The sequence below is a fragment of the Prosopis cineraria genome, unplaced genomic scaffold, assembly GCF_029017545.1.
Source record: "Prosopis cineraria cultivar Desert tree isolate PC_DT_omini unplaced genomic scaffold, ASM2901754v1 PC11, whole genome shotgun sequence".
Taxonomy (NCBI): domain Eukaryota; kingdom Viridiplantae; phylum Streptophyta; class Magnoliopsida; order Fabales; family Fabaceae; genus Prosopis; species Prosopis cineraria.
The window spans coordinates 36,018,565-36,044,590 of record NW_026555342.1 but is presented as its reverse complement, the minus strand read 5'-3'; the positions used below and the strand labels follow the sequence as shown (position 1 = coordinate 36,044,590).

Genomic DNA, 26,026 nt, shown 5'->3' with positions numbered 1-26,026 from the left:
ATATTCAAGTCATCCTTTGTGGAAAGATTGACACTACTCCTTTATTTTGGCAGGTCAACTATTAAAATATCGCTATCAGATGGAAATGTTGTTTGTTAAAGTGACACAATTGGGAACATAGATGATACAAACAATCAGCATTTATCTGAAAAAGCTGATGACCAATGTCTGTCAGTGTCTGATGCGTCTTTACTTGTGGAAGTGATATTTGTCAATACAGGTACGCTCATGTGGCATTTTGAATGTTGTAAATTCTGGTAGTAACGTATATCCACAAGCCCGATACAGTGATATTTAATAAAAAGCAGAAAGTTCGTTCTGACAAATTTGGAAAGAACAAAGATTCCCCCTGGAGAAGTACAGCAGCAAATGTAAGATTACCATTTGCCTGAGAACTATTAATGTGCTAACATTTTGATATGCACAACACTGTCAATTGGATTTCTTGCAAATAAAATTAGAAGAAGAATGTGTAGATGAAAACTTTTAAACTATGCTGAGAGCATCTTTGAAGCAATGATGTGGTTTTGTATTTTATGCATGCCAGAAGCTTTTATTTAAAACAGATGATGAGGAATATTACATTTCCCTACCTGAGTCATACATTTTGGAGTATTGTATTGTCATACACTCATAACAGATGCGGACTCTTAATGCCTAGAGGTCTCTAATAAGTAGTCATTTCACTACTTTTTTCTCCCTGCCAAACATAATACGCCATTTGAACATAATAACAGAGAAAATGATTGGGGATGTTTCGTCTGATTTGCCTCATTATCTGAATCAGCCAAATCCATCTGCTAATACACAAATGTAATTGGTGTGAAATAAATTGAATAGCTGGTCTCTTTTACTTTTCTTTTTCCCTATCTTCCTCTTCCTCAGTTGTGTTGTCTTCTTCCTCATAATTGCCCTCTTCCTTCTTGGATTTTTGCTTCCTTTTAGAACGACAATAGAGGTTTCAACATGCTTACACCACATTAAGATTTTCATCAATACTCTCCCCTGTCTTCTCCACATCATCAATACTCTCCCCTTCCTTTCTAAGACTTTAATTCTTTCTGGTGGAAGAGTAACCCAAGAACACAAACTTTGATAGCTTGAGGTTCAAGTTTGGTGGATGAATGGAGATGAATAAAGGCCTGCACCCAAACTTTTAAAGGAAGATTGGTCTCAAGATGAGAGAGAGTGTGTTTGGCACAGACACTCAAGTGGAGTAGAATAGGACAATATTTTACTAGATATGATTAATGAGTAAGAATGGCATCTGCCCAAAAGTCACCCCAAAAGTATAGTAAATGTATATTTTTTCATTCAGCCACCCCATTTTGTTGAGGGTTGTTAGCATAATAAGTCTTATGAATGATTCCTTTAGACTTAAGAAAGTTGATAATTAACATATTCAGTTTGCAGAATTTTTAATAAATGTGTGAAATTGGTTCAATATCATTGTGAAGAATTTGATGAAAATAGATGTCACATTAGACTTATCTATGAAAGATATACCCAACACACGTCATCAATGGTATGGGTTCTATTAGGAGCACGAGAAGGACCCCATACATCACTATGAATGATAGAAAAGAGGGCTTATAGAGGGCTTATATTCAGAGCGTGGAAATGAAGATTGATGATGTTTGGGTAACTCACAAATGTCACAAATATCAAGTAGTGGATATTGGGATGACCCATTCTTTTTTGCCATAATAAAATATCAACATTTTCAGAGGTAGATGTAAGGTTGCAGTGGATATGAGACTAGAGATTACTCACGGTTGACTCATCCAAGTAGTAGAGTCCATCACACTCCTCAGCAATCCCAATCATAGGAACATGAAGGATAGAACCCAACTGTAAAAATTCAGAGATAGTAATATTGCCCTTTCCAGCTATAGTAGAAGAGGTTTTCTCACGTCCACTGACATACGATGTAAATAATGTAGAATCCACAGTCATGTGATCAAAGGCCCTTTCAGCTCTTATCCCATTATATTCAACCATGTACCCTTCTCCCTTCTTTTGAATGGATTGCGTAAGTGATTTAAAAGAAACCAAAGTCTTGGTTAAAAGTTGGATCACCTTGTAAACATACCTTTACTCTTCTTACCAATCTTCATAGTCAATTGCCCCCAATTTACCCTTACTTCTAATGATTTTATCCACACCACTGAGTGGAAAAGGATATTGAATAATGTTCAAACCCTGTACTTGCAGCTTGAGGTCACTACAGCGTTGCTTCCCTTTAAAATTGAACCCAATCACTGTTGATCGAATAAACAGCAATTTCCTCTAATTAGAAGTTATGCGATGAAGTTACGAGTGGCTCTATGATCAATTAAGATCACAATTTCAGCCTTTTTGCACATTTGAAAACACAAGCGAAGCTCTTGCCGTCTAGCTAATTCAGCATTAGAGAGTCGTGTTCATCCTCCCAGACGAGTTGACGTTGGTCCAGACTAGTTTCAACCCAGTTTTGAATGCTCCTACCAAGTAAGCCTTTGACACATCACTCACCATGGTTGATACTCGCTCAAACTCTTCCACGTATTCACGTGCAGAGCCTCTTGCTTCACGGCTAGCATCATCTTGTACTCGTCCCCTATTTGTGATGGATGAAACCTGCACAATAGCTCCCTTTTAGACTACATTCAGATAGGGGCTCTGGTTTCGACCCATTGATGCCAGTTTAGAGCTTTTCCTTTCCTTCCAAACAAACAATTGCTGTGTTTCAGCTAATAAGAAATAAAGTACCTCTCCACTCGAAATAGCGAGGGGTCCTCCCCATTGAAAATGGGTAACTCAACTTCTTTCTCATGGTCTCCTATACTTCATGGCTGGGTTGATCTTGTTCATGGTTGTCAGTTGCCTGTTTCTATTTTTCCATTAATTGATCCAATGTTCCTTGCATCTTCTGCATCATGTCTTTCATTAAGGTCATGTCTTTTTAATTTGCCTGTACGTCACAAGCAGGGCAAACTTGGCTATCTTACGGGTACAGCAACAAAGCCGTCTACAAATATACAGCTTGGGAAACTGACAACTCCAAGCATGGTTAGTTAATTCAATGACTATTGAAATTAGTACTCACTTCTCCTTCTACCAGTTAGCACAAGAAGTATGGGAAGCTCCTAAAGATATGTAAGGCTGCCCATATTAGAGATAGCTACACAATTTTAGAAAAGGTAATCTATCGGTCACATAATACTACACGAGTTTGGTTGTCAGATGGCAACAACTTAGTAATGTCACTCAAAGCTCAATGACAGATATTCAAAATTCCTACTAAATTTGATGAAGTGAGGAGTAGAATAACAAGTCTCACATTGCTCGGCCAGTCATATGTAGAGCCGGGAAAACGGGCCGAGCCCGTCGGGCTAGCCCGTTTAAGCCTGTATAAGAGTAGGACTGGGCTTGAAAATGGGATTCCAAAATGATAAATCGGGCTTAAACGGGCTGCCCGTTTAAGCCCGTTTAATTTAGGGCTTAAAAGGGCCGGCCTGCCGAGGGCCAGCCCGTTTAAGCCCGCATATACATTTTTTTTAATTAATTCTCATAATTTTTACTCTTTTTAGATTTGAAAAAAAATAAACTAAATCTTACTTCACATCACATATTAGCCCATATTTACTGAGGATGGAAGGCAAAAAAAAAGAAGGAAAAATAGCAATGAAGAATCACTGATAAAAAAATTATATCAGTCAATGATCACTTGTTGTCAAAATTTGAGTAGATACTTGTGGATTCAAGTTAGCCTTTATCAATAAGTATTCATTTAGGTTTTAATAACAACTTATTTTAATTAACAATAGTTCATTGTAGCTTGTTTTTCATTCAGGTTTTGACAACAATTGATTCTTAATTGATATAAATTTCATACAGAAATCCTTGGCTACTATTTTTTAAAAAAATACAACCTTAAAATCCCTAATTCATCTAGATCTATGATAATGATTCATTCAGTTTAACATTTACTCTTCTAATTTTGATTGGGTGTTTGTCGGCTTAGCTGATCTATTGCTTATTGCATTACCATCATTTTATTTGTGTTTTTAGTTCATTTAGATGTTATTTAGTTTTTTTTGTATGAAGTAATTTTTTATTTGATTAAAAAATTAAAAAAAATAAAAATAGTTAAAAGGGCTTAAAGCCCGCAGGGCCGGCCCTGAACCCGCTATGTCAAGGGCCGGGCTTCAAATATCAGGGTTCTAAAGGGAACTCGGGCTTAAAAGGGCCAACGTCTTGCAATCCATGTAGCCGACCCCACCTAGTGGGATAAAGGCTTGTTGTTGTTGTTGTCTGAAAATATAAGACACTTTAATAAAAATAAGATTTCATTAATAATACTTTTTTAAAATTACTCTTATATATTCTTTCTTTTCAATCACTGTTTTGAAAACTGGATCGGACCGGCCGGTCGAACCGCCGACCGGTCTATTTTTTGGTCTGGTTCAAAAGAAAAAACCGTTTTAAAAGTTGAGTCGGTTTGAGCCGTTTCAAACCGACGGTCGGATCGGGAACTAGCAATTTTCATATGTTCTTATATTTAAATTATTATATACATATATAATTTTTTTTAATTTAATTATTACATCACCGGTTGGACCATTGATCCGGTTGAACCATGCGAATCGTGAACCGCTGACTTTTCCGGTTCAATGTCCGGTCCGGTTCTGAAAATATTGTTTTCAATATTCTTTCATCAATAAAATATTAAATGAAATGTATTTTTAAAAATATTTTTATCTTGAAAAGATAAGGGTGTAAAGTATATTTAATAAGCTTTTTTATCTAAAAATGTCTTATATTTTGAAATAAAGGAGTAATATGTACTCTCATAGAATTAAAAAAAAAAATAGGAAACTCACAGTCATGCCATTGGCAGCATTATTGAGAGTCGCCATTAATAAAACCAAATGGATGCCTGGCCCCAAAAAAAAAAAAAAAGTGGATGCCAATTCACGGTTTACTCGGCCCCTCCTTTTAAAATTATAAAGACACAATTATTTTTTTTTACTTTCATAAAAAAAAATGTTATACTACTCTGGTCATTATTATATAAGACACCTTGTATCAGAATTAATATTATTCATATACATAATTGGGCTAGGGCATTTCAGGTTAGCTTGAAAGAAGTCGAACATATATGCCTGTTTGATTAGTTATCTAATTCATGGAGGTTAAAAAATAACAAAGGGGACTAGCTTGATTTAAAACCATGGTGTTCTTATGTTCAAATAATTTCCCTTGAGGATAAAAAAATGACAATTAAAGACCCTCTAAGAACATTAATCTCAATTAAAGATCATATCATTTTGAAATCCTAGTTAAGGATCATGGTCTTTAATTGGAATAAAAAATGTAGTTTGTGAGGTGAGATTCACTAACATCACTTGGGAATTCACTAATCCAAAAAATTGTTAATGTATATTATGAAAATATGGGAATCGATTGTTCTAAAGTAAATTGTGAAAACATAAAATTTCACCTGAATCAATTGTTTAACAAAAACGTTACTTTTTTTATTCTAATTTGTTCATTTTAAAATAAAAAGTAATTCAAATTTAAAATATCCAAATTAGATATGAGACTTTTAATTTTATCTAACATATAAGATATATCTTCACTAGCATTTGAACTTTCATTTTTTGTAATACCATTGCCTACAGTCAATAATTCAGGTCAAGCCTGACGGACCAACCCGAACCTACCCCAAAAAAGTTAAGGTCGGGTTTGACTATATGAGCTTTTTTAAGAGGATAAAATACTTTAAGAATTTGTGAAAATGCGCAAAGGCTCTTATCCATTTTCTTTTGATGTAATGTAACTTTTTCTTTAAAGATTCCATTATCCTACTATGGAACACATCACATTTTAAAATGGAAACAAAGGAATTACTCAGTCAAGGCTGGCTATTGTTCTCTCTCTATTCAGTACACCAACAGTGATTTCACACTCTTCCTAATTCTTTGATTTGTCCCTTTGGATGTGATGCTCAAGACTCTCAAATCACATTTTTTGTAGATTTGTAAAGTCGAAACATATATAAGTTGCACCGGATTATAACTCTATGTGGAAATTGAGTTATTGTATGAACTCTACTGGGGCTCACAGTAAATTTACCAATGGCAAAGAGGAGAGGAGAGAACAAAAAAGGGAAGTTTTCATTCTGGAGATATTGCAGAGAGTACACCAATATGGTATCGTGCGTCCTATATTTGACTCCCACTCCATGCGAGGTTCTCATACTAGAAAGTAACCACTTTCTCCACAATATAGGAAGAGGAGAATATTACACTTAAAAATCCAAAGTATTATGATAAATCCCATTCCCATTCATTAATGTGGACTTATCTTTGGGTCTAATTTATTGAGGGTAGATATCTTGTAGGTCCCTATTTACTGGAGCCATCTGGCTTAGTTCTTGTTTGTTCACTCTTCTAATTACTCTAATTCAGGATTAGTTAATGTAATTGGATGTTGGAAACTTCAGAAAACTTAGCCTTGGCTGATAAGAATTTCCAAACTATAGAATTATTTTTCTTCTCCTTCATATGATTTGGAACAAATGAAAACACTGCTCTACACAATGATTTTCGTCAAACCCCATTGCAAGTGCTTAGAGAATTGCATAGTCAGTTTCATTTTCTTAAATAAGCCTGTAAAAGGAATTCCGGAACAAATAAGATGCAATTAGAAATCACTTGTAGCCAAATTGATCAGCATCATACAAAGGATTGAAGTATCATTTAGATCTCGATACTGGGTCAAGCCATATCAAATTTGAATTGGAAAAATATACATCACTAAGTTTAAAAAGAAAGTTGTACATAGCTATCTATTATCCATCTAAATGAGATCGATTCACATCAATTTAACTTACATGTATGAGATCGATTCTATTCTAGATCCAGATTAATGCGTGGAACTTAATTACGTCAGTTGGGTACATTTCGTATTTGTCTCCAAAAAGGCCATTATATTCGATCAGCTGAGCAAACTTCAATAGGACATTCATCGCTTGCTTCAAGATTACTGTTCAGTTTCTGTCTCAAAGCTTGATATTTCTATATTACCCGTTGATTCCTTTTCGTTTTTTCATGTCTTTTTTCATTAACTGTTGAAAATTATGCCCTAGAACCAATTATTGTACTATACACATTGTTATTTAATGAATTTCTCTCTTGTTATCATATCAACTACATGTTCACTATGATAACTGTATCCTTAGACAAACTAAAATGTCTGTCTCTGGTCGGTCATCTATAAGAGATCATAGATGAAACAAGGTTAGTATGACTTTAATTAATTATAGAGATATAAATCAAAGTCATGGACACTTGAAAGAGTATAAGGTACTGGACTAACCTGCTATGAAAAAGCTGAATGGTATAAGTCATCAGCTTATCTCATATGTAACTATATCACTAAGCCCTTTGACCTAAGATCATCATGAATTCTTACATAATGACCATTGAACTATGACCTAGTCAAAAGTCACCTTTGACCGAGTGATCATAAAAGCTATAATTGAGTTTAGTGATATTTATGTAGAGGAATATGAGTGGTCAAGATGCAATTTGTCCCTCACGTTAAGTGAGAGATATTACTGGATCTCTCGATGAGTAAGACTGAAAAAATATATGGTCATACTACAATGGAAAGAGTTTTTTTCATTGCTACAGTCAGTTCACTTAGAGATCGAGAAAGTAATGGTTAGGTAAAGAAAAATGACAATTTCATGTCTCATACTTGACTAAAATATCATATGACAAAAGGGATGTAATATGGTTACATGATAAGTTACATCGGTTCATCAATCTCCATATGAATTTGATAGTTACAATGTCTTGCTAGAGGTCACTTGTGACTTGTGGGCTAATAACATAATTAGTCTATTGCCAATTTTATATAAGCCTACAGGGTCGCACATAAGAACAGCCTAACTCAAGCTATAATATTCAAGTTTATTGAATCTAAATATGTCTAGATTCAATGAATGTAATATAGGGTGAATGAATTATATATATATATATATATATTTGAATATTTATTTGATAAATATTTATAACATAATTAGCCTATTGCTAATTTCATATAAGCCTACAAGATCAACACAAGAACAACCCAACTCGAACTATAATATTCAAGTTTATTGAATCTGAAATATGTCTAGATTCTATGAATGTAATATAAGGTGAATGAATTTTATACATATATTATATATATATAAATATTTATAATATATTATTTATGAAATATAAATATAAAATATAATTATATATATATATATATGTTTGAAATATATATATTCATATGTGTGTGATATATATATATGATATATAAAATTAAATATATATAATATATATTTGAAATATATATGTATATATATATATATATTCGTGTATATATATATATATATATAAAATATAATATATGTGTGTGTGTGTGAGATATATATATATATATTATATTATATTGTGTTAGTTTTAAATTTAATTTTATATGATAGATTAAATTAATAACTAACATGATACGAAAGAATATCATATTAGTTTTATAGTTTGAATTTATAAGATAAATTTAAATTAGATATGATATTATAGATTTTATTCATGAGATAAATTTAATCTAAATTTTGGTTAACTCTTCAAGAGGAAGGTAAAAACCCTAATCAATATATAGTAGATACAGGGGGACGTGCAAAATAAGAAAGTTAGAAAAGTTTTGATGGTCAAATATTTTGAGAGCCACAAAACACCCTAGAGAAAGGAAAACTAACATTTAAAGAAGAACGGACGCTAAAAGCACTAGCACGCTATTTAAGTTAGAGAGCTGTTCGTGTGGATACTGGTAAAGGGAGCAGATTTATGTTGTCAGCTCCTAAGATGCAAACTCTTGAAAAGGACGCATGTGAAGCACGAAAAAAGGTAACCTTTCTTCCCACTTTGACTTAAACGATTTCGTTTAGTCCATATCAGGATAGAGAATTTAAAATTTTAATCTTTCGCTGTGCTTCCCTGTCCAACATTAACTACCTTTAGTTTTTAATTCATGACTTTCTATTAATATAGTAGTTTGACTTTTTTCAAAATAATAATAATAACAAAGTGCACATGGGTATATAACTCTCCTACCCCCCCCCCCCCACAAAATCGGAGTCATGACAAGCACATAGGCTAAGCTAATATATTCCTACTTAGTCTAGCAAACATGAACATGTTATACTTCTCAAACACTACAAAAAAAAAAAAAAAGGCTACAGAAGCACTTCTATTATATTTTGTTTTAACAAATTGACCGATCCAGTAGAAGTGCTCTTTTATGCTGATTTTTTTTTCATTTTTTAAATAGCATATAGGAGCGCTTATGGTTAAGCTGATAGGGGTGACTCTATGCTTTTTAGTTAAAAATTATTTTTTTGTCTTATAATGGCACTTAGCTAGAAAAGTGCTCCTATATGGTGGGGTTATTAAAGTGCTTTTAAATAAAAGTACTCCAATATATTTTGCCTTTATTTTTAATTGTGTTTTTGCACATAAGCGCTTTGATAAGGGTGCTCTTATAGTCCTTTGTTGAAGTAGTAATACAAAATATCTCAATACAACACAACTTTTTCTCTTCCATTACCAATATCATGTTAACTCCAATATCCTCATAGTAGTCACAACGTCACAAAATCTCATCACACTATCCAACTATTTGAATCTACTCCATCTATCTAGTAATGATAGAGATGCATTTACACAGGGTAAGTACATCGTCATTAAGCTCATCTATCATCTCCAATCCATCACTAACTCTTATTTAAAAAAAAAATGGTTCAGAGACAACATTTGAGACACACATTTATATACAAGTAGAGAGGGATGTATGGCTGTCAATAATGTTGTCTCTAGAATTATAAGATATTTTTATATTTTTATTTTATTTCATTAGTGACAGATTTAGCAATGGATAAATTTAACCAAAAGATAGTGACCTCTAACCCTATCTCTAGATTTTTGCATATTATTATTTTAGTAATAGAGACATATTTAGAGACATTAAAAAGAAATATATCAGAGACCAACGAATTTTCATTGTCAAATTGATCGCTAATTCTAATTAGATATAGAGTTAGAGATCGATTGTAGTTTTTATTTGTAAATTTGGATCCATCAAAGTTTTTGACATGTGTTTTTGGAATATTAATATGCAAATTAATGTCAAAGGAAGTATAAAACTGTCGATCCTTATTCAATAAGTTTCATACTCATTGTAGTATAGAAAGGGCTATCTAAATCAATTATAAAAGCCTATCTAAATCAATTCTGGAATCAATTTAGATATGGGTGGCAAACCTTTTAAACCAACCAGTTTAGAAGATGTACTTTCTAAATTAGTTATGCATTGATAACTGGTTTAGAAAGTACATCTTCTAAACCGGTTAATGTCGTAACCAATTTGGAAAATCATACTTTCAAAACCAATTATGACGTTAACCTGTTTATAAGATATACTTTGTAAATCATTATAACATTAATCGGTTTAGAAATTAATCTTTTTTTTATTGTTTTGTTTGTTTCATTTACAACCCCATATTTTTTAGGGCAAATTTTTCATATAACCTGCAAATAAAAACTAGCTAATCCCGTCCTCCAACCAATCCTCCATATCATAATCACCATCATCAACCTTCCACTGTTGTGATGTACTTGACCTCAACCTTTTCACTTCTTCACCATGCCATATATATACTATATAACTTTTGCAAAATCCCTCACAAATCAAATGTGTGTATATTTCTATGGCTTTTAATGGCCTCTCTTTCAAGCAATCCACACATGGACAATAAAACTTCTCACTATTATGTTTGGCATCCCTTTTAGCAAAGTCCAAAAACCCCTTTACCCCGTTATCATATTCTTTGGTATATCATTTAGCATTTATCTAACTTCGATCCATGGTTAAATTCTTAAAATGAAAAAAAGTTGAGAAATTATTATCGCTCATTCCCAAAATTTCCAATTTAAGTTGGAAATTTGTAATTTTTTGGAGGAAAATGAGAAATATTCTTTAGAGTTGGCTTCCTTCCTGTCTAATAGGTGGGAGGACGAGGGAAGCCAACTTTAAATTCTTTAGACCTTTTCATATAGAGGAAGGGGCTAAATAATAAGTTTTTTTAAAAAAATCAACAAAGTCCCCCCTAAAAGTTGGACTTTCTAATAATTTTACAATTGAAAATATTACTTTAAAAGACAAAAAACCAATCATGCAATCCCCAAGGGCCTCTGACTTCCTCTACCAACACTCCACCAGATCACAAAAAATAAACCAATCATAGAAGCACAATAAGCTAAGCCAACAAACTAAGAAAGGAAAGGGCTAGCAAATTTAACAATTCAATTCACAAAGGCTAAGTTATATTAATCCAAACAAAAAGCTTATTACTAATTAAGCTAACAATTTCAAACAAATTTAGCTAACACTCATAATTTTAAAAAAAATTTCAGCAAAGTATCCCCTAAAAGTTCACCTTTTCAATAATTTTACAATTGACAATATCACTTTCTGACAATTTTAGGAGACAAAAAAAAAAAAAAAACTAGTCATGCAATCCTTAAGAACCTTTGGCCTCTTCTACCAGTACTCCACCAAATTACAAAAAATACACTGATCATTGCTAACACATTGGAGCAATGTGAATATTCAAAAATCATGCTAACAAAATTTAACATTGAAACAATTAAGTTTAGATGGTTTCACTTTTAGTAAATAATCAAATATGGAAAACTAACCAATCAAGTTTATGTTTAAGTTAGAAAAATGTATTAGTTTCAGCCATCAAAATTAACCAATCAAATATGGAAAATTAAACATAATCAAACAATCAAGCCAAAGCATAGTCAAGAATATTCAATCACTAAAGCTCACAAGCTCTTTTTTTTTAATTTAAAATAAACATCAAGCTCACAAAAAGTCACAGAAGCAAATTCAAAATGAAGCTCACGAAATTTAATCCACAAATTAAACCAAAACAAAGCTCAAAGTACCTATAAAGCTTAAAGCAGGACATGGAAGTAAGGATTAAAGCTTCAAAGGCAACCACAAGCAAGACTTAAAGCTACCCACAAGATAAATTGAAATGAAAAAACAATGAACACCAAATGCATGATAGAATTTAGAAAATAGAACAAAAAAATTTGGGTGAAGCAGTTGGAGCACATGAGCACGAGGGAGGGAGGGAGAAGACAAAATACCTAGGCACAAGCACAATTCTAGGTTTCAAGCTCTACAATTCTAGGTTTAATCTAAAGCTTGGTTCAAGTTTAAAAATGGGGTAGTTTAGGGTGGGAGAAGATGAAGAAGGGAGCGAGAAGGCAAAGATGATGGAGCACAATGTGAAGGTGGTTTTAGACTTTGATTTAGCCAGTCGTTCGTAAGATATCGAGTGAGAGGGAGACGTGCGAGCAAATATGATCTATAATGAAAATGAACTAATGTGAGGGTTTTTTGAAAAATTCTAAAGTGTTTCTAGACTAGTTATACACAATAACTGGTTAGAAAGCAATTACAAATTATATTTTTAAATATTTTAAAGACTTCTAGACTAGTTTCTACAAATAACCAGTTTAGAAAGTTATTTAAATTTTAATCAAAAAAATATTAAAAGCTTTCTAAATCGGGTGTCAATAAAACTAGTCAAGATAAGCAACTAAAAAATTAAAAAAATTCCTAAAAAAATTCAAATTGGTTTTCAAATTAACCGGTTGAGAAAGTACAAAAATTTATTTTTTTAAAAATAAATAAATTCTAAGATTTTATCACATCTTCCAATTTGAAGATATTTTTACTTTGGGAATGGAAAGCTATAACTCTTCTTAGCATCAACATTATCAACATTTTCTTCTCCCAAGCTCTCTCATAAGCAATTAATTGTCTTAGCTTCTCACAACCTTCATCAATTGTTAATCTTTCCAATCGCACCAGACTTTGAGCAACAAAGGGTTGGAAAATTGATGATTGGAACATTGGACAATATTGCAATTCCAAGACCTTCAAACAAGGTAGTTGGAGATTGTTATCCAAGAATATGTTATGCAATTTCTTACATTCATTTAATTTTAAAATATGCAACTTGCTGAGAAAAGACTAGGAAGCTAGAAAGCATATGACCTGAATATAATTCTTTCACACCCAAATCATCTATATGCAGCTCAACCAAGTTGGAAAAGGCTGTCACATCATAATATATGCTTACTATTATCAATAAGGTGCTCAATGTCAGTCCATTCAAATAAGTGAAGTTAATTCAAATGATTTGTCATCGCTTTATCTTTTACAAGAACAATGTCAGGGCCTATACTCACTACTACAAAAAGGCACTTTTACTATGCTAATTCACATCACATTTTGAAAATGTAAGTTAAAAAAAAAACACAATCCACATCACCCAAAAAAATAGAGGATGTGGATGCTAAAAAGATATTTCTTTTAATTTTTAAGAATCCACGTCACCCAAAGAGGAGGGGGATGTGGATTATAAAGAATTCACGTCACCCTGAGAGGATGGGGACATGGATTCTAAGAATCCACATCACCCATGTCATTAGGGACGTAAATTCTAAAGAATCCACATCACATGTGAGATGGGAGAAGTTGATTCTTAAATCCACATCCCCTTCTAGTGATAGGTGACATGGAATAGGCTAATTTTTAGAGCCTCGTGCCTTGTCTTAGCTTCTTTTTTCAAAACAGATAGTCCCTGTTTGTCTTCGTCTCCATCTCTATGTCTTTCAACTTCCTCCCTCTTTGTCTCTTTCTTTGTCTCTGTGTCTCTTAGCTCCCTCCCTTTCTCTCTCTATCTCCATTACCTTGCCTGAAACCCAATCGCAACTCCCTTCCTCTCTGTCTCTCAGCTCTGTTTGTGTCTTTGTCTCTCAGCAGCTCTTTGTGTCAATGAATCCCAGCCACTCATGATTGAGCAGCTTCATGCCAGCAAGACCCACACAACTCTTGTCCCTCGGTCTCTCGTCTCTCCTGCTGCCCCTCTCCTCTTCTCTCTTCTCCTAAAACAATTGTCTCTTTGACACTAGCTCTAGGTATATTTTTTTTCTTTCTTTCTTTTTTTATTTGTTGTTATCTTCACGCAACTCTGCCTCTATAAGATTTATTTCTCTGATTTCTTTTCAATTTATTTTCCCACATTATGTCCTATTTTCCATGCTCTAACTCTCCACATAAGTGATCTATTTGCTCTAATTTAATGAGATAGTTTGATGAAAATTTAGATAATGCTACACCTAAGAATTTGTGATAATGGTTAGGTCCTCCTTGCAATAGATAATGCTATAGATTATAAATTATATTATATAAAATATTAGGATGAATAAAAAAACCACAAGATCATAACACAAATTGCACAATATATTAAATATATATAAAAAGAATTGTAAATCATAACACAAATTGCACAATAAAATCTTAAACATTGAAAAAGCAAAGTATATTGGAAATTAAAGTGGCTCACCTCAACTTTATCCTCGCATTCATTTAATTGGAGGGCTTAAGAAAATGAGATTGTAGGGGTAGCCAAGTCAAGTTCTTTGATTCAATAAAAAAGAGAAAAAAAATTTTTTTTAAAAAAAGAAGGAATAGAGCACGCAAACAAAAACAACATATAACAAGACACACCACATACACACACCTAATTGCCTTGAAGAAGTGAATGGTGGAGGAGAAAAAAAAAAGAAGGAATATCATGCAAGCAAACAAAAAAAAAAAAAACATGAAAGAAGACAAAAGGCATACACGTACCTAATGGCCTTGAAGCTGTGAACAGTGGCAGCAACTTTTCAAAACTTAGAGGTAAAACTGCACAAACAAGACAAAGTATATTTGACATTTATATACCCTAAATTAAAATTGGCAACCTTCCTCTTTTCTAGTAGTAAATTTTATATTATATTTATATATTACACATACGTTTTAGATGCTAGAATTTTTCAACTTTGAATAATATATTATTGTAATATTTTTATATTTATTAAAAGGAAAGTAATATTATGTTTAATATTAAATATATTATAGATACAAAATATATTTTAGTGGGGCCGGACATATATAACTCTTATGTTTTATTAAAATAAAATTAAAAAGTTGGGAGGGCTATGGTCCACTAGTTCCCCTTATCTCTCTCCCACTACCCAGAAAGGTATGCTACAGCAAGAATTTAACTTTCTTCATAATCTACCATTTTACATTATGGTCAAAATGATATTTTTGTTATGATTTCTCTTTATGTGTTTTCGATATTTTACATTCTTTCTTGTCTTCTTAAATTTCACATATATTCTAGATATTTTATATTTTAATATGAAATTTGAAGATATTTTATATTGTAAATTCTAAATTTTAGAATCTTATCCGAAGAGAAATGCTTAATCAGAAGCGACCATTATAGTGGCCAAAGAGGTATAAAATAATACACATGCATATATCAAATCAATGAACTTTTTTTTTTTTTGGACCAAAGAGAAACTCCATTAAAGGAAGCATAAGAGTTTACAAACAGAAAATAACGAAAGCAACATAATAGTCAAAAGCTAAAAAGGCCAAGACCTAGCAAAAGACAAAACAAAAGAAGCTACAACAAATCAACCAATTCCTTCTCTATCACGATTCAACACAGGACGCTGGAAAGAAGACTGAAAATGATCAAAATCCTTCAGAAGAAGACAAATAAGAGGAGGTGGTGGACAGAAGACCCATCCATTCACATCCACATCCTTTAAAGTGGAGGCTGCTATCCAATTAGCAGCAGAATTACCTTCACGTTTGACAAACCAAAAGGAAAGAAAATGCAAGGACTCTGTGATAGCCAATAAACCCTCCAGCAACCCATGACAAGGCCAGGACAGGGAAAATAAGAAATATCCCTGTGAATCAAGGCTCGAAAGAGATCAAGACAATCCAGCTCAATAATAACCTTGCCCTTATTAAATTCAGAGGCTAATTGTACTGCTTTCTAGCAAGCCAAAAGTTCAGATAAAAGCTAGAATCAGCATCAACAACCTCACGCCAGCCTTTAAGAAAGGTCCCAGAGCTGTCACGAGCAATGATGCCAATGGCTGCCATTTTTGTAGCTTTTGAAAATGCTCCATCAAAATTAATTTTAACACCAGAATCTGGGGGCTTCCAAACAGAATTGAAAACCTTAGAGGACCCAGTGATATTTTGCACTAAGTGATTAATTTTCCATAATTCATCCACTGCTGCAGCTGTTGATATTAGAACTTGGCTGGGATTTAGAGCTGCTGCATTAAAGACTGATGTAGACCTGGTTTTCCATATATTCCAGCATAAGCAAGCTATGTAAGATTTGTCATAATCAGTAATTGGACTGTCATCAACTAGAAAGAATTTGCACCAGTTTGCAAATGAGGATATATGCATGGGATCAGTTATTAGAATCAGAGGGGAACCATACTAGATTTTTCTAGACCAATCACATAGCAGTAACATATGTTCTATAGATTCTAATTGAGATTTGCAAAAAGGGCAAAGAGGGTCAGCAGCACGTTTCCTTAAGAAAAGAGCCTCCTGTGTTGCTAGTGCTCCATTTAGAGCTCTTCACATGAAATGCTTAGCTTTAGGATGAATATTTAGATTCCACACATGCCTCTAAAGAGTCTTCGGGAACTCAGTAGATGAGCCAGGATCAGCAAGGATCACAGGGTGATGTTGGTCATATTCTAACTAATACCCAAGTTTAGCAGTGTATTTTCCATTATTAGCTCTAGTCTAAACAACCACATCTGAAGAGGGATACAAAGGTATTCGAATTTTTTGAATTTGATTAATGGTGATTGTCGAAGCAGTAGACAAAATGGGTTGCAAATCCTAAGCCCCATTGGAAATAAGGTCTTGAACTTTAAGAGCTTTATCTATGACAGCACTATCACAGGACACAGCCTTGAAGTTAGGCAATCCAAGTACCCATGGATCAGTCCAAACCAAGATGTCTTTCCCATGTCCCATTCTATAACAAGCATTTTTTAAGAGAATGTCACGACCTTGCAAAATGCTGCTCCAAGCGCATGAGGCTCGTGCCCCTTTTTTAGCTTGAAGGAAGGAACTAGTAGGAAAGTAGACTGTCTTGAGAACTTGCACCCATAATTGATTAGGATTCTGCAATGTTCACCGTGCTGTTTGGGCTAGAAGTGCATCATTGAAATTCATAAAGTCATGAAAACTAAAGCCCCCATCCTTTTTTAGGGCACATAGCTTGCTCCAAGCTTTCCAATGAATGGAATTCCTAAAATCAGTCCCCAAAAGAAATTAGCAACAAGACAGTTCAATTTAGTACATGTCCTCTTAGGAAATTTGAAACAAGTCATGGGGTAAATAGGGATAGCGTTAGTTACGGACTTTATCATAACTTCTCTACCAGCAAAGGAGAGAAATTGGCTTTTCCAGTTGTGAACTTTGATGCCCACTTTGTCCTTCACATAGGCAAGAGCAGCGACTTTTGAACGTCCCCATAAAACTGGTAAGCCCAAATATAAGTCTGGATTATCCACAACATTAACATGAAGGAAACAATAAACTTCATCCTTGCCAACTTGTGAAGTATTTGCAGAGAAAAATAATGATGACTTATCATAGTTAATACGCTGACTTGAAGCATTGCAATAGGATTGAAGGAGCCTTTAATGATGATGTAATTTTTTCTATCAACATGAAGAAATAAAATTGTGTCATCAGTGAACAGGCAATGAGTCAGCATTGGGCATTCATCAGTAATTTTGATTCCTATAATGTCACCATTTGCAGTATGCTTACTTAGCATAAGAGATTACACTTCGGTAGCAATTATGAAGAGGTATGGAGATAGTGGGTCGCCTTGCCTCACCCTTCTTTTTGGCTGAATGCGAGCAATGTTTTTACCAGAAACCTAAATATTAAAAGCAAGACACATCACACATTTCATAATCCATTTTATCCAAGTTTCATAAAATCCCATCTTGGCTAAGACAGCCTCAATGAAATCCTATTCCAACCGATCAAAAGCTTTATTCATATCCATTTTAAAGGCAAAGAAACAGTCATTTCCCACTCTGTGCATTTTTAAAAAATGAAACACCATATGCACTAAGATGATATTATCATGAATAAGCCGGCTAGGGACAAAAGCCCTTTAACTTTTAGACACACAGTCACCCAAAATACCCTTGAATCTGTTAGCTAAGACTTTTGAGAGGGCTTTGAAGGCAAAATTACAGAGACTTACAGGCCTAAATTGGCTAATTGTTTCAGGCCTTTCAATCTTAGGTATAAGAATCAAGTTTGTTTCATTCAGGGAGCTAGGATCTTCATCTTTGAACAGAATATTATTAATAAGCAAAAAAAGAGTCACTGACCTCTTCCCAAGAATATTGATAAAAGTGGCTATTAAAGCCATCAGGCCCTGGAGCTTTGGATCCCCCAAGTTGGAAAACGGCTTGCTTGAGTTCTTCTTTAGTAATAGATGAAATTAACTAGTCATTCTGAGAATCACTAATATAGGGCTGGACATATCTTAAAATAAGATTAAGATCCTGAATATGGCTCTTAGTGAAGAGGATCAAGATTTTCACTCACCCAATCTAAGCCTTTAAGATCCAAGACTTTCATTCAGTCAAAAAAAGGTTCCCAAGATGCCCTCACCAAATGGTGAAGACCTTACTTAATAATTTTGACCTTCCGAGAACATAAATTCTACAGGGACCAAATCTATTGAGTAAGTAACAGATTAGGTGAGGTATTCACAGTAACCTCCGAGAGTTCAAAAACTCCTCAGGAAAACCACTACCAACCTCTACTAACCTATGGTAATCATCGACCCGGGTATAGAGCCTAAAATATTTGTGTGTCGAATTGTGTAAGTGTACAGTGTGTGAAGAGAGTATGCAAGCCTGTCATCTTATTCCTAATGTTGCCCAACCCTCATCTACTAATCAGATCAAACAAAGAGATAAATATATGTACAAATAAAAGTCTTCTATCCTAAGATTTATTCCACATGTTATCTATCCTAAGACATGTTATAAAAAATGAAAAGAGAGAGAGAAGAGAAAAAGAGGGGGGAAAAGCACACACAAATTAAAAGGAATAATAATAATAATAAAAAGAAAAATCAGATTATATCTTGAGCACAACAAACTTATATAGGCTTGACTTCCCAACTATCCCCAGCAGAGTCACCAACTGTCACACCCAAAAATGCGACACGGATAGTGCGCGCAAGAAAAGGTTCTGGCCTTCAGAAAGAAGACTAAAGAAATGGGAGTCGCCACCAAAATTTTGAAGAAAATCTTGAAAAATCATTTAAAGGAGTTAAGGATGGTTTGCGAAATTAAAAAATAGGTTTGAGAGTCAATTGAGTGTGGGAAAGGTGTTAGGTACCCCACAACACCCGTTCGTGAGAACGGTTACTTAAAATTCATTATGCTAAATTAATATGGCTTTACAGTTCTTTTAATTATCTCTTTCTTATTCACGTGTTTTAAAAAAATGATAATAATTAAGTAAAAAATATTTATTTATTTACAAGGAAAGACTTGACTCAGAATCAAACTCTAAGGGCTAAGTACCCTGCGATTGGAATCAAAGTTCACGTAGTTCGAGATTAAAAGTTGTTGGTGAAAATATTTTTTTGAAGAGAAATTAATTAGAAGTAATTCACCATCTTACAAATAAAACAATTTTCTAAAATTTTGATATGTATGTTTTAAATTGAAAAAAATAATTTAATTTTAATTATTTTTTAAATTTTTGAAATAAAGAAAAGAAAAGAGTTTATATTTTTTTTATATTTTATGATTGAGAATTTAGTTACTATACCTGCAGAGCCTTATTAGCTCATACGGTAATACAGTTATTCTATATATCTGTGGAGATTTCAAAATCTCACACGATAAAAGAGTTTAACAACTTAATTTATTTACTTAAAATTTTAAATATTAATAATATTATTATTTTTAGAATGTTCATACATATATACTTTTTTAAGAGACTCTTAATCATCATACGTACAAAGTCTTATTGACTTTTATGGTAATATAATTATCCTAAATATTTGCAAAAATTCAAAATCCTCATACAATAAAGGATTAAATAATATATTTATTTTAAATATATTTTAATGTGTAATTATATAACTTATATTTTTAAATATAGAAATTTTAATCGTTATATCTGCAAAGCTTTATTGACTTACATGATAAGACGATTATTCTAGAGGTTATGGATATTCAAAAATCTCATGACTAAAAGATTGAATACCTTAATTTGATTAATTAATTTTATTAAAAAAGTTTATAATTTTATTTACAAAAATAATTTATTTATTTAGTATATACAAGGTGATAATCATATCATCTGCAAGGATTTATTATCCCACACGATGATGTACTTAATTTATATCACTATGAAGATTCTTGAAATCTCTCATTAGACTTAAATATTTTATTGATTTAAATTATATATAAAAAAAGAGTTAATTTTAATAATGGGCTTTTGAAACCCATATTAATATATACAAGTTGGATCTTCATACCTGCAAAATCTTATTAATTTACATGGTAGAAGATCATTTTATGAGGATTTTAATTTTCTTTTGCGATATTGGTTGTTCAAGAATATCCCTGTTATGTTGCCTATCATGCAAAATTTATTGTATTTGATTAAACAAAGGAACTCTAAAAATCTTGCAAATTTTACACATCAAATTGCACATGTAAAGAAATATAGATACAAAAATTTAGCTCAAAAGTGCCTTCGTACAAGAAGAAAAAAATTCACCAATTAAGCTGTAAAATTAACATGAGGTTTATCAACAGACTCTTAGATGTAATTGAATGGATAAATGAGATCTAAACATTCTAAGAATTTTATGTCTCAAGCAACAGTTAGAGAGGGTCATGGATACAAAATTTCGGACTAAATTCACCTCTGTATCAGCACATAAAAACACATTACTCAAGCTATAATGAACTGATAAAGGAAAGATTTTCATGATCAGTTCCAAAACCAGCATATTTGACCGCGCAAATGGGCTTCAAAAGTCATGAAAATTTTATACATCAAACAAAACAAGAAGAGGAATGTTTATCCAAAATTTCGTGCAAGGATTACCTAGGTACAGCTAGAGAAAAATCAACAAAGTGAGCTATCAGGGTGACAGAAAGTTTCTCAACCAGCCTTTAAAACTCAGCATACTTAACAAGGAAAATTAGATCTAAAAATCATGAAAATTTTATGCCTCAAACCAGACTTTAAGGATAGGTTGGGTACAAAATTTCAGGTCAAAATAACATCTACAACAGTACATAAAAATCCATGAAGTCAAGAAACAGAACCAAGAAATAAAGACAAGTAAATCTAGGAATCAAGGCAAAGACTTTCATACTCATAACAGTGGTAACCTCATCACAGAAATCAAGGCCACATAAATGTCCTTTATCTTAAGCTATAAAAATTTCAAGAATGAATGATTCCAACAACTAAAATCTCAAGAATGACAGGTACACACAATTTATCAAAATCCAGAGCAATATGTACCTAACAATCATCAATCCACAGCAAACAACTTTGATAAATATCAAAGGAAGTGTGTTTTCAACCTTTTAATCCATATATCCATTCAAATTCATGACCGAAAAAGAACAAAGGGATTTCTATGTTTAGGCAATATCTGTACAAATCCATTTGTGCATCTCAACATCAACATAAACGCTATGAAATAGGATATAGAGATAGTCCAGAAATCAAAATATTTATTAAATCAGACTCAAGATTGGCTTTGAACCTTTTGACAGAGATGGACATACTCAATTGTTCCTTCTTCCTTGTTGAACATTTGGTCTTTCCCTCTGCCATGTTCTGCTTCCTTCCTCTAGCTCTCAATCATCCTCTTGCCTTCAACTCTCTCTGCCTCAAATTCTCTCGTGCTCTCTTAGTTTTCTCTCTCTCAAAGCTCTCAAAACTCTGCTCTTCAAAAAATCGCTCCCACCTTTGTCCCCTCTTTTCAAAAAATCTCCAGCCATTCCCTTTATATCGAAGACTAGAAGGGAAAAAAATAAATAAATAAATAAATACCTGGGTAGTGTGAATCTACAAACTCTGACTTGATTTCGCTTTTCCTTCCTCACATAGCGCCGAATTTCCTCTGCAACGCCACCTTTCTTCAACATATGAATTTGGTCTTTTTCTTCTTCCTCAACTTAGACGTTTTCCAAAAGTAGAAGCAGGGAAGTAGACTTCTGAAGCTTGTGTATTCCCCTTTTCTCTACTCTTCTACTCTTCTTTTGCGTGCGTCTCTTCTCTCTGTGTTTTCTTTCGCGCGTGTGTGTTTGCATAATGAACCAAAAAACTTTAATCCTTCGGTGCTTTTTTTCTTTTTTATAACCCTTTTCTTTTAAAAAAAATGAAATACACACACACACACACATATTACTTTAATTTAAAATGAAGGATCTTTTATTTCAAACCTCAATTTTTTATTAAAATTCAAAAGAAACTTTTATTTAATTAATTTTTAGGATTTTGTTAGGTTTGTTTTAACTACCATTTTTAAATTTTGATTGACTTTTTTATTTTTTGTAAAAAAGAAAGATAATCTAAAATAGAAAAATCTTTTCTTAATCCTAGATTTTCTTAATTATTAAAATTTAAGAAAAAATATTTTTTTAATTTTTAACTTTTTTAAATTAATTGTTTTAACTAACTAAACGAAACAGAATCCTAATTAACAGAAGATTACTTAGGCTAAAATAAAATAAAACCCTATTAATTTTTTTTAGGGGGAATGGTATTGAGGGCCTTAAAAATAGAGTTTATTACACTTAGGACCTGAATTATTCTAAAATTTCTCTACAAGCCTTAGGGCCCTAATTGTAATATTTTTTCAGACCAAAAATACTACTTTGCCCTTAATAGGAAGAAATAAAATTAAATGTAGAACGAGGATGACAAACACGATAATGGGTATTCAACTGGAGGATGGGAAGATTTCTGAGCTCTATTGGGGCGGAGTAACTTTCGAGATGCATAGATTTCAAAATTCATCCATATTCAGCAGTGCTTCTGATGATTTCAAGATCTCAGCTAGACGTTTTTAGGTTTCTCACATTCTTGATGTAGAAGTGAGCTGAGATTATTATTGTTCTTGCTAAAAAAATGAGCAGCATCCATTTTTGCTGTAGAAATAGTTTAAGGTTTGTCATTGCTGCATGTCAGCTGCTGATGAAATGGTAACAGAGGTGATATTCACCCATTCAATATGTAGCAATTCATTTAATGGAAGCATTTAATGGGGTTTTACATGAAGTAGTAGGGTGCACATGAGATGGACTTTTTATTGTACAAACTATAATGTGATGTTGTTGAGATTGAAATTTTATTTGTGATTCTACTACTAATATGAGGTAAAGGTTGCTAAACTATTTTGGCCACAAAAGTTTTAGAATGGATTAATTGTTGTACAATAATGATGGTTGACTTGTTTATATTGAACTTTTACATGTGAACTGAATAAAATATAATCCAATATGAAAAAAATCTTCTATCAAAAATGTTGAAGTATTTGTTGTACAAAAATAAACTTTCAATTGTTTTTGCAAATATTGAGTTGTGCATTTTGTTAAGCCTAGCTTAATGATAAATTGAAATCACATGACTTTCAGGTGAGAATATAGGAACTTTGTGTTGTGCGTAGCAGATATTATATTGTGCCATATTTGCCTAACTTGAGCATTCCTTTTGTTAAGCCTAGCCTAATGATAAATTGGAATGACATGGACTTTCAGGTGAGAATATATGAACCTTGTGTTGTGCATAGTGGATATTATGTTGTACATTGTTTTCCTACAAACAAGGAAGATAGAGTCTCAATTTCAAGATAAGAAGATTTATTATTGTTCAAGACATGGGGAGGCCAGATATAGTCGCAAGACATGTAAGAATCCTAACTTAGCATGAGGAGTAGTCACATTATATTTCTCTGGTGTACATAGGCAATAATAATTATGTATATGAAAGCATTCCTAAGTAATGTTGTTTAAGTAATTGGGAATGACAGATATTTTTTGTTTTTATATAAAGAAACAATTGTTAGATGTTTTGGATATAGTGGCTAACTTTTTATATATATCAAACTTGAAATATCATGTCAAATTTCATGTGGGTACTTGTTTTAGTACCTAAGCTAGTACCAACATAAAATTTTTCATATCTGATGTAATTCTCCTTCTTAATATTGAAAATTCATAGACTTTCTATTAAGTATACACGGACATCATCTTCTGCATAGTGGATGTTGTGTCATGTATGATTTGCCTAACTTGTCATTTCTATTGAACAAGGTTAGTGAAATCTTCAAAATGCATAGACTTTCTATTGTGCATGTGTGGACATCGTCTTATGTATAATAGATGTTGTGTCGTACATGGTCTGCCTAACTTGTCATTTCAGTTAAACCTAAGGCTAGTGAAATATTTGAAATGCATGGACTTTCTATTGTGCATGCATGGACATCGTCTTATGCATAGTAAATGTTATCTTGTGCATAATGGAAAGGCTTAGACTTGTAGATTTCATTTCCTTTTCATTCAAATATATACATAATTCCAATTACAAACAAAAACTAATTTCAAATTATAAAAAATTTAAAATATGTACATAATCCAAGTAGGAGAACCTAATTCCACAATCCTATAATTTTTCTTTCCATACTTCAGCTACAACCTAATTCCATTCTATATGGCTCCCTCTCTTCTACGCTCATTTCTTTCCATACTTTAGTTGCAGCCTCATTTAAATCACCTACTTTTTCATATTTGCCTTTATTAATCTCCAAAAATTCTCTTCTAAAATCACGCCATCTCATAGTTGATATTAGCTTTTGTGATTTATTGAAAGCCATTTTATACTATGTACCTGCACAAATTGACTATGATTAGTAGAAGAGAAAATGATCAAGGATAGTAAAGCACAGCATGCATTAATATATTCTCTATTCATATAATTATGCTAAAACTTACAAATATTTATGTAGTTGGTCACTTGTCAGCTTGGAAGAAGAGGAAAGGGATATAACAAAGTGAAAGCTTGCCTCTCTTACAAAGTTCTACTCTCTCTCTCTCTCTCTCTCTCTCTCTCGGTATTTTGATATTTTCTCTGCTCCTAAGCAAACCCTGGCCTAAGGAATCCTATAATTAAGCCTTGATACTTGCAACATGCTACCCTCTCAATGACTGTGCCAATAAATAATCATGAACTAAATTCACTCTATATTTCTTCTAAACTTCGAGTTATGTGTGTGTATTAATTTTTTTACCATCAAAACTCAGGAACAACCTATTCATCTTACACATTTCTGCAGATTGCAAAGAAGAGTTATCTCAGATCCAGATCATGTAGAGCTTGTAGAGAGGCGATGGGGCGGTAGCACTCATATCACAACTATATTTAGAATTAAATAGCACTCGTTAATTTCCTCATATTGCAGATAAAATTATCATACTACTCAATGACTGATGTGGAGCTCTTAGCTCTCACTAGCATGAGTTGTTTAAATTACATATCCATTTATCACTTGGAGAGGTTAACTTCAAATGGCCTAGTGGCTTTCCTTATGACATGTCAAAGTCTGATTAGAGTAAAGCTGAACACATCCTTCAAGTCATTACTACCTAAATATGTTCAAGAATACATGGAAGTAAAGAATCTCAAGCTTCCAGTTATTAACTCACTCATATTTATGTTTACAAGAATATTTTTCTGGGTTAGATATATAACATTCAAGCTCACTAATTAGAAGCTACAAACATGTTAACAAGTGGGAATAAGTCTAAAAGGATGGGGCAGGATGCTGAGAGGAGTTTTGAAACTCCATAAGGTAAATATGGCATCCTAGTTTTTACTATTCGAAAAAAGTCAGCTATGTGGTTTAAATCATTAAATATCATTGTGTTGACAATGGTTACTCACATGATCTAAATGTTCA

At 32.7% G+C, this 26,026-nt stretch overlaps 1 protein-coding gene and 1 long non-coding RNA gene across 18 annotated transcripts in view; one reads left to right on the top strand and one right to left on the bottom strand.

The window, feature by feature from the left end:
• The window catches only part of LOC129285858 (uncharacterized), a 32,441-nt gene extending 6,662 nt beyond the window's left edge, over window positions 1-25,779 (top strand). For 6 of the 10 annotated variants that reach the window (XR_008587387.1, XR_008587392.1, XR_008587388.1 and 3 more), the window contains one exon: window positions 54-2,964. This is a non-coding gene — a long non-coding RNA (uncharacterized LOC129285858). Of the gene's footprint in view, window positions 1-53; window positions 2,965-6,172; window positions 6,258-23,828; window positions 23,978-25,075; window positions 25,145-25,402 lie in introns of those variants that run through there. The other 4 variants (XR_008587389.1, XR_008587391.1, XR_008587393.1 and 1 more) reach the window with 4 other exon arrangements.
• LOC129285857 (uncharacterized) lies at window positions 15,292-22,502 on the bottom strand. 8 transcript variants are annotated; one of them, XR_008587379.1, is made up of 4 exons: window positions 21,852-22,502; window positions 17,824-17,935; window positions 17,410-17,711; window positions 15,499-17,296 (listed from the first exon to the last, which is right to left on the bottom strand). XR_008587379.1 is itself a non-coding variant. In XM_054921797.1 (2 exons), the coding sequence occupies exons 1-2, from the start codon at window positions 21,898-21,900 to the stop codon at window positions 15,991-15,993; spliced, it is 399 nt and encodes a 132-aa protein (XP_054777772.1). In that variant the 5' UTR covers window positions 21,901-22,463; the 3' UTR covers window positions 15,499-15,990. The 8 variants fall into 8 exon arrangements, 2 of the variants coding, with proteins under 2 accessions (XP_054777772.1, XP_054777771.1); XR_008587381.1 differs by having other exon boundaries at window positions 22,120-22,500; XR_008587380.1 differs by lacking the exon at window positions 21,852-22,502 and having other exon boundaries at window positions 15,499-16,318; window positions 17,055-17,296; window positions 17,824-19,466.
• Window positions 25,780-26,026: the final 247 nt, after the last annotated feature.